General features: G+C 36.2%; 2 protein-coding genes across 3 annotated transcripts in view; one reads left to right on the top strand and one right to left on the bottom strand.

Moving 5' to 3' along the window:
* LOC135205319 (probable chitinase 2) overlaps window positions 1-3,838 on the bottom strand; it is a 29,791-nt gene extending 25,953 nt beyond the window's left edge. The window contains exon 1 of the mRNA XM_064235751.1: window positions 3,725-3,838. Coding sequence (XP_064091821.1) covers window positions 3,725-3,773 — 49 coding nt within the window. The 5' untranslated portion in view covers window positions 3,774-3,838. The remainder of the gene's footprint in view (window positions 1-3,724) is intronic.
* Window positions 1-14,709, top strand: part of LOC135205324 (large ribosomal subunit protein eL15-like) — a 71,135-nt gene that overhangs the window by 47,364 nt on the left and 9,062 nt on the right. Inside the window, exon 1 of one of the 2 annotated variants that reach the window (XM_064235766.1) lies at window positions 9,718-9,857. The exons of the other annotated variant lie outside the window; for it this stretch is intronic. The gene's annotated coding sequence lies outside the window, so the exon portion shown is untranslated. Of the gene's footprint in view, window positions 1-9,717; window positions 9,858-14,709 lie in introns of those variants that run through there. 2 annotated transcript variants of the gene reach the window in all.

The raw sequence follows: 14,709 nt of genomic DNA, 5'->3' as shown, positions 1-14,709 counted from the left end.
TATAATTATTGCTGACATCCTACTTTTTCATTATTACTGTGAATACTATCAAGTTAAAGTTTTTTTTTACATTCAATTTTCGTATTTAGCTCTCTGAACCTGACTACTGTAACCACCCAAGGTCTCTAGATGAAATTTAAGTTATATAATCTGTGCACTACCTGTTATAACTTTCAATGCATTTTTTTTCTCACCAACATTACTACTGTTATTACCAGTATTATGATTACTATCTTTTATGCTACCTCAGCTATTTGGTGGATAAGTGCCGATTATTCATTTTTTTTTTTATCATGTTGTCTCATGTATCTAGATTGTGTATGTTACTGTCTGCATTTTGTATATTCTATGTATATGGCCCTGAGCTCAAATAAAGGATATTATTATTATTATTACTATGATTGTCTGAAGCATTCTTTTATTGCATGATGAGAAGCATTACTTTGTTGTTTTTGAGCATTTTGTTGCATAATGAGGGACATTACTTTTTTTTACAAATTTCTTTATTACATAATGAGAAACATTACTTTTTTATCTTTATTGCATAATAAGAAGCATTACTTTGGGTGTTTTGATCAATCAAGTTCTTTTGCACAATGAGAAACATTACTTTGATTTTTTTATCAAGTTCTTTATTGCATAATACAAAACATTACTATAATTATCTGGAGTATTCTTATATTGTATAATTAGAAACATTACTATAGTTTTCTGACGAAAATCCTTATTGCATAATGAGAGACATTACTATTCTAGATATATAGTAATGGTTCTCATTATGCAATAAAGAAGCATTTGTTGATAATGAGAACTACTACCGTAATTATATGGCGAATTTGGTGAATTGTGGCTATAATATCAAGTGAACATCGTAAATATTCTTTCATAATGAGACTATTAACGAATAATATTCACATTAATGTGAATATTTTATCGTATAATACTTTGCATTTATTGAATGATAAAAGAAGAGATGGCATGTCGGGAGTTACGAAATCCGAAAAAAAAAAATTCCAATAGTACATGAAACCGCCCGTGAAGGCCCTGTAAATTATTCGGGCGAATTATCGCGGATAATTGACTCTCGATAATTCAGAACGGTGCGGTGATAATCGTGCGAATTGTTAACGGGCCCGAAACGCTATGATAATCGTGAGAAACTATTTCTTATTTCATTATGACTTTTCTTATTCCTTGTCCTCTCTTGGAGGCACCTGCTTCCATCGATGGCCGAGTGGGTGTGGTCTCTTAAGTCACTGCCTGACGTGTCTAAGACTAGGTTCGAATCCTGGCGGGGACGAGGGAATTATCCATCGTAGTGTGATTGTGGGTTAATTTTTGTCAGCATATAAAGGTCACGTAAGAAAAAAAAAAGATATATATATATATATATATATATATATATATATATATATATATATATATATATATATATATATATATATGATTGCCTACCCATCGGCCTCCAGATCCAAAAAAGAAAAATATCACAAATTTGGAAAGCGTAATATGAACACAAACCGCAAATTAGTTTACTAGTCTCCTCCTAAGTCACGTGACATCCTGACATATAGATCTATAGATCACGTGACAAAATAGGGGAATGGGTGGTGGGCGTGAGAAAGTTTTTTTTTCACAGATGGGCGTGTATAGGGGGAGAAAGTTTGGGTGTTGTCTCCACGAAACGCTCATAATCAAATACAGTGAGTTTGATTGATTGAAAGGTATAGATGTGAAGTCAAATGTTGAGAGATTTTTTTTTATTCTTATTATTTTAATTTTCTAGATATACTATCTGTTAAGTGATTTTTTTTATATGTTTAATTAGTTTCGACGCACTAGTTTGTTGGGTATTGGGCATATATGCGTTCTAATGTGGCATTCCGTAATATGTGATAAGAGTTGTCAGCGCATATTTGAGAGTATATTATGATTTCAAGTAAATGTATATTTTATATACATTATAAATATATAATACATATTTATATACGTATCAAGATAATACTAGACATTAGACTAACACAATAGCATATTCCCCGTTATCTTCATGTAAACTGTAGAGACAATGCAAATATTTTTACTTTTTTCACGCACTGAATTGAGGGTCATATAAACCTCTCTCTCTCTCTCTGAAAGCAGTATTTTAGATCGATCCCAGAGGACCTTCCTTTGTAAAAAGGCATTTCCACGCAGAGAACGCTTCTTGTCCGCAAGGAAAAATACTGATGACGTCACAGCTTCCTCGAGGGCTAGGATCACCTGCCCACAGTAAGTTTTCCTTCTTGATTTGCACTAAAAGGCGCCAGGGACGAGGCAGATCCGTTTAGATCTGTTGCTTTCGTCGTTTTTTTATATACTATTTGCAGTGAGGCTAGACTTCGGAACTTCCCTCATTCCTCAATGTTTCCTTTTTGCCCAGTAGGTAGTCCTAACCTGCTGTGAAGCTACAGGTTGATTCCAGTTGTATCTTTTGGGTTTTTGTTGGGCTAAGTGGTGAATTAATACCTGGTAGTTAGCTGACTGACGTGGGTCACAGTCTTGAAAGCTTTGATGTATATATATATATATATATATATATATATATATTTGTGTGTGTGTGTGTGTGTGTGTCATAGGCCAGATTTTCTATGACAAAATACACAATAAAACAGCTCTCTCTCATTCATTATTGCTGACCTTTTCTCATGTGACGCCATCTTTTCATACAGATTAGGAAAAAAAAATCGTTTACCTTTCTGATGCTGACATTTGATGTAGAAATACTGGTTTATCTTACACGTAACTCTCTCTCTCTCTCTCTCTCTCTCGCTCAGGGCTTCCCATAACTTGGTATACTTTTTAGGTGGGAGAGTGACTGGGGGAACAAACAAAAACCCAAACAAGGGAAAACAGAGACCACGAGAGAGAGAGAGAGAGAGAGAGAGAGAGAGAGAGATAGAGAGAGAGAAGAGAAGAGAGAGAGAGAGAAGGAGAGAGCGAGAGAGAGGAGAGAGAGAGAGAGACCTTGAGACCACAAACCGCCCTCTGGAGATAGAGAAATTGGGTGAACGTGATGTTGGTGGGTGTTGGGGGGGTGGGGGTTGTGGTGTGACGTTGGGGAAGTTTGTGGGTGGGTTACCGTAAACCCGGGTTTGGGTATTTGGGGGGTGGCGGGTGAGGTGGGCGTAATAAATAATTGAAATAATTATGATTAGGTCTAAAAGGTAAATTATAGAGAGTATATTGAAAAAATAACGGTATATATATATATATATATATATATATATATATATATATATATATATATATATATTTATATAATGTATATTGTGCGGAGAGAAAGAGAGAGAGAGATCTAAATTTCGAAAGATTAGCAATTGCATTAACCCAACATACGTAAGTCACAATCTCGCAAGAAATATGAAGAAAAAAAAAGTTATAGATTCAATCAAAGGAAAAAGTAAATTCAGCACTTGGCCAGACATTCTTAACTTAAGAAAATTTAAAAAATTCTTTTAAGAATAACAATTAAAATGGTGGCCTAAAATCCAGTGAAAGAAACAGAAAAAAAAAATAAAGATATGATTTCACTTTTCCCACCTCGGCAGAAATAGAAAGTCGCCGAAGACGCCCAGAATAGAAAGTTTGAAGGAGAAATAAAAGTTCTGCGTGTCAGTAGTCTAAATGACCAATAAATGAAATCATAATTAATATAATAACTGATTTGAAAGTCGTATCTACTTACCCATGGCCGCAGCCAAGAGCACGAGCAAAATCGACGTACACTTCACCATGGCTACACTAACACTGAGCTCCTCTGAGTGGAGTGACTTCTTACTACTCACTGTGTGTGGGACCAGCGCTCCCCACCTGCCGAACCTCGCCTGTCTTTTTTTTTTATTTATTTTTTTTTCACCTGTTGAGACAGACTCCCCCTATTCCCCCGCCCTCCCTCCCCTCCCCTCCTTTCCGCGCCTTGCAATAGTACACCTGACGCCTCATACCGGGATGTTATCTTGGGCTTTAGTTTTTCATTTATTTATTTTTGTAGGTTTTTATGGTCTATGCTGTCTTTATGTTTCTTAGGCCTACGAAGCTCCAGGTTTTGTGTCTATTCCTCTCCTGTTTTCTTAGGGCCTGTGAAGCACGTAGTTTGGTGTATCCTTTTCCATTTTCTTAGGCCTATCTAGCATCTGACTTGGTCTGTCATCTATTTTCTTAGACCTACTTATGTAGCTCCTGGTTTGGTCTATCCTCACCTGTTTTCTTTGGCCTATGTAGCACCAGGTGTGATTTATCCTCTCTTGTTTTCCCAGGCCTATGTATCACCAGGTTTGATTTATCCTCCCCTGTTTTATTAGGCCTATGAAGCACGTAGTTTGGGCTATCCTCTCCTGTTTTCTTAGGCCTATGAAGAACGTTGTCTGGTCTATTCTCTCCTGTTTTATTAGGCCTATGAAGCACGTTGTTTGGTCGATTCTCTCCTGTTTTATTAGGCCTATGAAGAACGTTGTTTGGTCGGATTCTCTCGTTAGGCCTATGAAGAACGTTGTTTGGTCGATTCTCTCCTGTTTTATTAGGCCTATGAAGAACGTTGTTTGGTCGATTCTCTCCTGTTTTATTAGGCCTATGAAGAACGTTGTTTGGTCGATTCTCTCTCTTTTTTGGTATTAGCCTTATTGAAGAACGTTGTTTGGTCGATTCTCCTGTTTTCTTAGGCTTATGAATCACGTTGTTTGGTCTATTCTCTCCTGTTTTATTAGGCCTATGAATCACGTTGTTTGGTCTATTCTCTCCTGTTTTATTAGGCCTATGAAGCACGTTGTTTGGTCTATTCTTCACGTTTTCTTAGGCCTATGAAGCAAGCGGTTTGGTCAAGTCAATGAAAATGTCTGTTAAAATTGGCTATGACCCCACAACATTTATCCAGTATATGGGTACGTGATTCATCGCTTGTAAATATTGTTTTGAGTATGTTCTATTTATTTTTTATCCTACTGTATTCATTTCCACGTTTATCCATGTATTTTTCCCTGTGTGTAACGCGTAGACCAGGAATACTGAACCATACACGCAACTATTTTATATATTTGATATTAATAATGTTAATAACAATGACACGAATAAAATACTGTAATGATAATCGTGTTTTAGATAGAAATTATTACACATTTTCCCGTATATTTCGTAACTCATCCCGATCTTTATATTATTCTTAAAATTGATATGAGTTTAAGCCACAAGCAATTTGGGACAGATACGTTCCCAACATTATCTACAGGATAACAGAATACTGTATAATCATTTCAAGACGACGCAGTAGTACAACAACACAACAACAGTCATTTCATACAATTCCATAACCTTGAATACAACAACGGAAGAAATTCAAATGAAATGAGCTTAATGACATTTAATAAACGGCAATTTTCTCAAGAAATCATGTCTGGGAGATGGAGAGGCTGTGACGTCACGACCACCTTGTCCGGCGCATGCGTCACTGGGGCCAAAGTTGAACGGGAGACGCGATTGCATTAGAATGATTAGACCATACATATTTGACTTTTCCTGTCTTGGGACGGCGGGTCTTGCTGAAGCTGGAATTATTTCATTTTTTCAGCAAGATGAGTGACATTTATTTTGCATTTGAGGCGTTGCGAAAGCGCGTGTCCCAGGACATATTATTATTTGTATTGAAAGAAATGGTGGGAGATAATGTCTGCTTCACGTTTTCAGTCTTTTTTTTTTTAAAGTCTATCTTAATTATTTAAATTAGTATAGTGACAGAATACCATCCTAAATAGACATTTATAACATAATAATTCACTTAATTCTTTAATCAAGGAATTAACATAAACCATTTCCACACAAAAACGAGACTTAACCAGTTCAAAAAAACATGGGGGCAAAAAAGTTCAAGTGAACCGACCAATCGCATCTCAGGATTAGTCGCCAGGAGAGGATCCTCCCAGCCAATCACCATCCAGGAAGAGTTGCCAGTGAGCTCTTTTTCATCTCAGGGTAATCTTGATTCTGGATGACAAAATGTCAGGAAATCGCACAGTATTATTTTTCGCTTCCGCTTTCGCCTTGAAGGAAATGGCTGAGACAAAATGCCACTTATATATATATATATATATATATATATATATATATATATATATATATATATATATATATATATATATATGAAGACACATCTTGTATCCTTAGACCTATGATATTGGATATTATAGTGATATATATATATATATATATATATATATATATATATATATATATATATATATATATATATATATATATATATATATATATATATATATATATATATATATATATATGTGTGTGTGTGTGTGTGTGTGTGTGAGAGAGAGAGAGAGAGAGAGAGAGAGAAGGATACATCTTGTGTCCTTAGACCTATGATAGTGGATATTACAGTGGTATTTGCATTATGTCACCATACGTATTAATATTTAACTCACAATTAAATATATATTTTATATTAAAGATATAATATATATATATATATATATATATATATATAGAGAGAGAGAGAGAGAGAGAGAGAGAGAGAGAGAGAGAGAGCTCTCTTCTCACTTTCGTACCTTCAGACTATTCTAACAGAGTAATTATCTCAGTTTGATTAATAAATGACTTGAGAGAGAGGTAAATTACTTTAGACTCTCTCTCTCTCTCTCTGCTCTCTCTCTCTTCTCTCTCTCTCTCTCTCTATCTCTCTCTCCTCTCTCTCTCTCTCCAGTGGAAACTCAACAAGGGTACCAGCATGACGGAATCAGGAAGTGTACGAAGTTGGTTGGAAAGTCAAGGGCACTAAATTGCAGTTTTTCCTTCCATAGACTCTGGAGTTTACTATTATTATTATTATTATTATTATTATTATTATTATTATTATTATTATTATTATTATTATTATTATTATTATTATTATTATTATTATTATTATGGAAAAAATATTATGTAATGTGACGAATATATAGAATATTATTCTCCAAAACTTAATCTGATCATTTTTGTCTCCCAAATTTGCCATGGATACCCCATCATTCTGACCTTTGGCATGAGCTGGTTTTGACCAGCAAGAGTCTTGGACCATGACACACATTTTTGAATAGGTCAGAATTAACGGGCTGGTAGTAGCGGTCATGAAATTACAGTAGCCCTTTTATAATGTGGTTAAAAACAGAAATGGAGATAGGCCTACGATATCTTTTGTAGAATATATGCCTAGAGGTTCCCTTTTGTTGGCTATAGACTATAGACTATGTTCTATTTTATAGACTATAGCTCTATGTCCCCTTTTGTAGGCTATAGATCCGTTTTCTCTATTGTAGACTACAGGTCTATTTGCCCTTCTGTAGACTGTAGGCCTATGTTTCCTTTTGTAGACTAGTTCTATGTTGTTTTGTAGACCATAGACCTGTGTTCTCCTTTGCAGACTATAGGCCTATGTTTCTTCTCTTTTGTAAATAAAGTGTCTTTTTTGCATTAATGGATGTCGGTACAATATATAGTAGGTTAATAAATAGCTATCGAGGCAATAAACCATACATGTTCGCATTCTTCCTCGAAGATGTTATCGGGAAGTTAGGACCGAAAGTGATATATTTTTATAAAATAAATGTCTATAGCCTGATCATAAATTAAGGGGCTTCGCTGAATCTCATAGCCTCGGGTAAAAGCGTGCGTGCATGCACGCAAACCCAACCATTTAACCTACATTTTTTTATATATCTTCTGTGGCGTACGTGCTGGTACATTTGTGGCGGGGAAAAAAATGGCGCTAACAAAAAGTTGATTTAGGTCGGACATCTATGGAATTAAAAAAAAAAAAATGCTGCATTGTAATGAGTAAGTTGCTGGTTTAATGATGTTTTTTTATATATATTTTTTCATATATCAGGAAGTTCTTTTATAGCATCTCTCTCTCTCTCTCTCTCTCTCTCTCTCTCTCTCTCTCTCTCTCTCTCTCTCAGACAGTTTTGAAAATTGTTGACAATTATGGTACGATAATAATAAAAAATAATAATAATAATAATAATAATAATAATAATAATAATAATAATAATAATAATAAGTTTTTTGTGTTTTCACTCTCATAGTGCTATATAATATACATTATTACGTAATTATACTAGGCCTAATATTGATTAAAAATCGGCATTTCATTATTATTAATTAATTAATATTGTATCATTACACACACATACACACACACACACACACACACACACACACACACACACACACACACACACATATATATATATATATATATATATATATATATATATATATATATATATATATAGGAAGAGAGAGATAGAGTCCGCTGTTGTAGTGGTTACTGTCGTGACATGCCACTCAGATGTCGCAGGTTCGCACCTCCCCAGGGCGGTGAGAAATCGCTGGCTCTGTACCATGATCGGTTACTGCCGCAGTGTGCATGGGCTCTTTAGCTTCCCTAGCTGCAACCTACTCCATTCCTTTAACTGTACCTCTGTCCACATTCCCCTTTATTACATGTGACTTTCCTCCTCAACCCTGCTCTGAGGTTTTCCTCCTGTCACACCTTACCGTTAGTTCCCTTTCAGCGCTGAATGACCTCGGAGGTCCCAGCACTTGGCCTTTGGCTATATTTGAAGTTTTAGCGGAGTAAGTATGAAAACAAGGCGAGTTCCCAACGAAAATTAAAATAAATACGCTGTTTTATTAGAAATTATAATTCTGTACGGTTTAACACCCACAATATTAGTTTTATACATTTTCATTCTAATAAAGAAATCATGAATAACCTATCCTGAAATTCCGGTATTTTTCACTCAACGCAAAACACCTTTTTCAGAGCTTTTTAGGCTCCTCCATAGACCTTTCCTAAACCCCGCCCCGCCACAACAACAGCAACAAAGTTGTAGGCCGAGTAAGCGAAAATACGAGAAAAAATATATTGTGATAGTTTTGTACTGAGAGCTCTCTAATTCACATCATAGAATGTATATTTTAATTCACACTTAATTTAGATCGTTATTGCTTGCAGAAGTGTGTTAGGAACCCCGGAAAAGCATTGCTTTTCGTCAGTGCTTGCTTTTGAAAAGACCCCTTAAATATTGTCTGTTACAAGAAACGTAGATAAAATGGGTGCTTTATATAATTCACAGATTTTTAAGCAAGACCTTTCATCATCACATTGGTAAATTTGACAAACAGTTCTGTTGGGCTAGGTCTAGAGTTTTCTCAAATAAATACAATGTTGTCTTACACTCACACACACACACACACATAGATACATTTGTTGAAACATAGCATTGTTACAAATCAATTCAAGTTTATTCTATTACATTAATGCTACTAAAATTAGGACATGATAATAGTCTTAAAAGTTTACCATCAATTTATATTTGTGTTGAGTTTGGCTTGTGATAAAATTGTTATTTTTCCCCAATGCGGCATCGTTGTGGTAAAAATGCTTGTTATAAGCGATTAATTTATACATTAAATCCGAAGATATGGAGAAAGTATTACGGGGTGGGAATTAAAAATAAATAAAATAGTTTAGAAACCATTCGCTAAAAGACATGGTCTGCTCTCGGGGCGCGAGCGAAACTTTTGATGACGTCACTGAATAGGCTCTAGAATTTCATATCGAAATACGACTTACGGAAGAAATTTCACATTTATATATAGATTATAGATATAAATATGTGTGTATATTGAAATTTTGCAAGTTATGTCATGTCTGTGTGGATTTATTTAATCGAATTCGTTCCCAGAAAAGAACCAATGTCCGATATTGTGGGAACAACAACATTGTGACGTCACAGTCCCTCCTTTTCGTCCCGAAGACAACGTGGGAAGAGGTGAGGAGGAACACCGTGGTTTTACCGTATTAAATTATTATCAAGAATAATTTGCAAGCCGAAAATCAACCCGGATAATTGGAATATTCATTGTGTAGGCTCTGATAACTTCATTTGTGTTATTAGTGTCGCTGGAAAGGAAATAATAGGCGTGGAAATATTGCGGGTTGGGGAACCCAACATGTGATGGGGTCTAACGTGTTTCAGTTAATATGTCGAGTATAATTCCCTTCTATCATTTCGATTATTGGAATAAAAGACTGCAAATTGTATGGAATTACGTGTCAATTAAACCTGGGCAGCCTGATTTCATTCATGCTGAGCAAGGCTGCTTATACGGACGCCGGTGTCAACCGAGTTGAATGTTCCGTGTCCTGAAGTAATTTAGGGGTCCAAATTCACTGTTTCATTTTTGCGTTTTTGTCGACGTTTTCTCTCCCATTTCAATTCTGTCGACATACCTGCAAACGGAAGTATCTTTACTTACAAAATTATCAGTTTACCTGCTTACAGAAGCAAGATTTTATATATTTAAAGGGAATAAGGCTCTGTACCGTATGCAAATAGGGTAAACAACCGCAGACGATACATCGTCATCGCGTGGCTAGGCCTTATTCACTCGATATTTAGGGTAAAAAACCGTAGGGTCCAGAGTGGACCATGTACGATCACCGTGGACAATCCCAAAAAAAAGTACTTTATAACGCGTCCTGGCATCGGAGATGGGCATCAGTCGCGACTTGTTGTTGGTGAGAAACGGAGATAAAGACCTCTACTCTCCTTTCGAAGGTAGTATTTTCTCCAAAGTTAGAAATTAAGGTCAAATTTTAAGATTTAAACAGGGAAGTGAAAAAGGTGGCTACGGCAGTGGAAATCTTGCCAAAACGCTTTCGAAATTTTTACTTTCGCTTTAATATTTTAGAAGATTTGACGCCATCTCGATGTTTACGGAGTCGCTTGTGTCAACAAACTTCCCATTTCCTGTGATAAATCCGCACACCACTTGTACCCACAGACGCTGGGGCACTTTCATCACAACAATCGGAACATGGTCCCTTACCAGGAAGTTTTTAAGTAAACACTTCCAGAAACACTTACCAGGAATTTTTTAAGTAAACGCTTACCAGGAATTTTTTAAGTAAACAACTGTTTTGGTAGAAGACTAAGATGAAGCGTGCACTAGATAATTTTTAAAATAAATATTAAAACATTAATATTTTACATATTTATGATTAATTTTAAAATATTTTTTATTGAAAAAGTAACTCGATTTTGACTCAAATTTAAGTAACTAGGGTAGAATATCACGACAGGCCAACCCTCATCACGGTGGACGGGTCTTATTCACTCGATATTTAATTGGTGAAACATGAATACAATTGCAACTCTAAGCATACCATTTAAAAGACTGAAGTTTCGTCAACATATTGTGATATATGAAAGCCCCATACGAATTAAAATAAGCATGTGAGCTCTTCGTAAAATATGTTTGCAAGGCAGTTTTGAAATCCAATATGGCGGCTACGTTTTGCATGGACGGTTCTCATCAGTGACGGCCACCATCTTTCCCCAGCCTTCCCAGCACTCATTTGAACAATGTTAGCGTATGTATGTAACGTTTATTGATCTTACTCAAGATTGCAGTTGTAATCAGCACAATAAAACAACATTTTGTTGCCTATATTAGTGAAAGTATGAAACTTGTTATTCCCGGGGTTATGGTTGGAACTGAATTCATTCTTACCTTGTAATCAGTGGTTTTATCCTTACTGCCATCACAACTGAAACTCCACAGTGCTTATTTGATTGTAATTATACACATTTTGGTCTTAATTGAATCCACAGTGCACTCGAACCACATTGCTGTTCGTGTTTCCTAAGCACTCACTCCGTAAACAAAGTTACGAGCAGCAGACGACGACAATGATTATGAGATGCAAAGCTTTATTCCCTTAATTGTTTACTTTACTCAATATTTAGTTTAACTCTACTTCAAAATGTTTATTTAATTCATGTCCATTATCCCTTTTTTGCAACCAAATTAGGGGGAAACATCACGACAGGCCAACCCTCATCACGGTAGACGGGTCTTATTCACTCGATATTTAATTGGTGAAACATGAATACAATTGCAACTCTAAGCATACCATTTAAAAGACTGAAGTTTCGTCAACATATTGTGATATATGAAAGCCCCATACGAACTAAAATAAGCATGTGAGCTCTTCGTAAAATATGTTTTCAAGGCAGTTTTGAAATCCAATATGGCGGCTACGTTTTTCATGGACGGTTCTCATCAGTGACGGACACCATCTTTCCCCAGCCTTCCCAGCACTCATTTGAACAATGTTAGCGTATGTATGTAACGTTTATTGATCTTACTCAAGATTGCAGTTGTAATCAGCACAATAAAACAACATTTTGTTGCCTATATTAGTGAAAGTATGAAACTTGTTATTCCCGGGGTTATGGTTGGAACTGAATTCATTCTTACCTTGTAATCGGCGGTTTTTATCCTTACTGCCATCACAACTGAAACTCCACAGTGCTTATTTGATTGTTATTATACACATTTTGGTCTCAGTTCACTCCACATTGCACTTTAAACCCGTTGCTGTTCCTGGTTTCTAAGCGCGCGCGCCATAAACACAATTACAAACAGCAGACGACGACAGACGACGAAACTGCAAAGTTTTATTCCCTAAACTGTTTACTTTACTCGTTATTTAGTTTAAATTTACATTGTTATTTAAAAATTTTGATTTAATTCATGTATATTATCCCTTTTTTGCAACCAAATTACCCCGAAAATTACAGATATTTCTAACGTAGATAAAATCAAATGTTTCTAACGTTTTCGTACATCTGGCTGCCGAAAACCATAGAGGAACGAATACGGAAAAGTGCATAGAGGAACGATACGTTTTTTTTTTTTTTTTTTTTTTGCTTTTTTGTTTTTGCTAGCACTTTTCATTGATTTCAGTCTTTATTAGTATTTTGAATTTCTTAAATAATCGTATGCCAGAAATAAATGTAACCTTTAATGTTTGCATGCTTTAATGTTTGCATGCTAAGAATGGCAAAATCATCGTTGCCACATTAGTGGAGGCTTCACACATACGCCGTTCCATTATCCTGTTAAGCGTCCGCCCCTGATGAGCTCGCTGCTAACGTACCGTCACGCTTTTTTTGTAATCAGCGATCATAGCACTGATGATAGTTTTTCAAAGTTAATATTGATTTTTATGCTTGTTATTCATACTGTAAATTAACTGTTGGAAACTTCTCTCTCTCTCTCTCTCTCTCTCTCTCTCTCTTCCTCTCTCTCTCTCTCTATCTCTCTTCCTCCTCTCTCTCTCTCTCCCTTCTCTCTCTCCCTCCTCTCTTCTCTCTCTCGGAGTCCAGTCACTCGGCAAAGAAAAGTCATCTTCACTCCCGCAATTGGAAGAAAAGTTTGTATCATCCCTGGAGGATTCAGAACTAGAGCTCTCATCATCAAATAGGTTATCAATATCACACTCCTCATCTAGTATTTGATTGATCTCACCTAAAGAAATATGCCTCCTCTTTGGGACATTCATTGTGAAAGACGCGAAATCCAACTTGTCTCGATAAACGCCCGAAGCGTATTGAAAGAAAACCAACAGGGACAGGCAGTTTTCTAGCATAAGCGACCACCAGGAAAGAGTTGCCAGGCTGGAAATAAGTTTCCCATGTGCTGAGAGTGTTACCAAATGATGTTCCTACACTCTATGCGAGTAAACGTATTATTACGGGGCTGACGACTTGACAAGCACAGTTAAAGTCTTGAACGTAATATCCCGTTGAAGGCGCTACCGAGTAGATCGCGGTAAACGTATTATTACGTGGGTGACGCTTAACAAAAAGGTTTATAAACGTTTCCATGAATTCTAGTTGTCATAGTAATGCAATAATGATAAAATTGCTTTAATATTTATGTATATATACTTCCAATACATAGCCTAATTTCACCAATTTCAACGTTTTGTGTGTAGTCTTATACCCAGTTTGGAGGGTCAACACATACCGAATGGCAACAGAGAGAGAGAGAGAGTAGAGAGAGAAGAGAGAGAGAGGGAAAAGGAGGAGCGGGAGAGAGACGAAAGGGGGGGGGGAAGAGAGAATGGGGGGGGACGTTGGGGAAGGGGGGGGGGGGAGGCTTACAAGGGTGGGGAAGCTTTTATACGTGTTCGTATCCATTTCTGCATAATGGAGTTTTTGTCTCTTGGTACAAGGACAAGTGTCGTTATTCTTTACGATTAGTGATTCACGATACCCTTATAAATTACGGCACTGGGTGTAATGCACTATAGCAAAATCTCGTTCTGTTAAGAGTGTTCGTTACAGAAATAGGTATTGCCCAAAAACCTGCTTGCACTGTCTCTGAAACCCATAGTAGACATGCTGCTTAGTTGTCAATCAAGTTTTTATAACAAGTATTTTTTACAAGCTAGCTATTGAATAAATTTTTATTTTTCTCAGTCAAAACATATGCCCCTCAATGCTAACTTTCCTCTTTTAACGACTTTCTGGTCATTGCAAATTCGGCCCCATAATTTCTTATGGTGCGAAAACAGACAAGAGGCCCATGGACCGAAAACGATTGCGTCACACTACGGCGATAATCCAGCAGTAAAACATCTTCATATATCCAAAAAGTAAATAATAAAGATATATATGCGCATTACGATTATAACAATTACATGTATAGCTGATAACAATCTGCATGAATAACTGGTAAACTGTTCTGCAATGACAGTTGAGTATAGCAATTATTTACAATAGGTACGAAAGTCAAGATGTCGTGACGTCATAATACAGAACTTGAAAG

This window comes from Macrobrachium nipponense, chromosome 49, assembly GCF_015104395.2.
Source record: "Macrobrachium nipponense isolate FS-2020 chromosome 49, ASM1510439v2, whole genome shotgun sequence".
Classification (NCBI taxonomy): Eukaryota; Metazoa; Arthropoda; class Malacostraca; order Decapoda; family Palaemonidae; genus Macrobrachium; species Macrobrachium nipponense.
The sequence above is the reverse complement of the archived record's forward strand: the minus strand, read 5'-3'. Positions and strand labels throughout refer to the sequence as shown.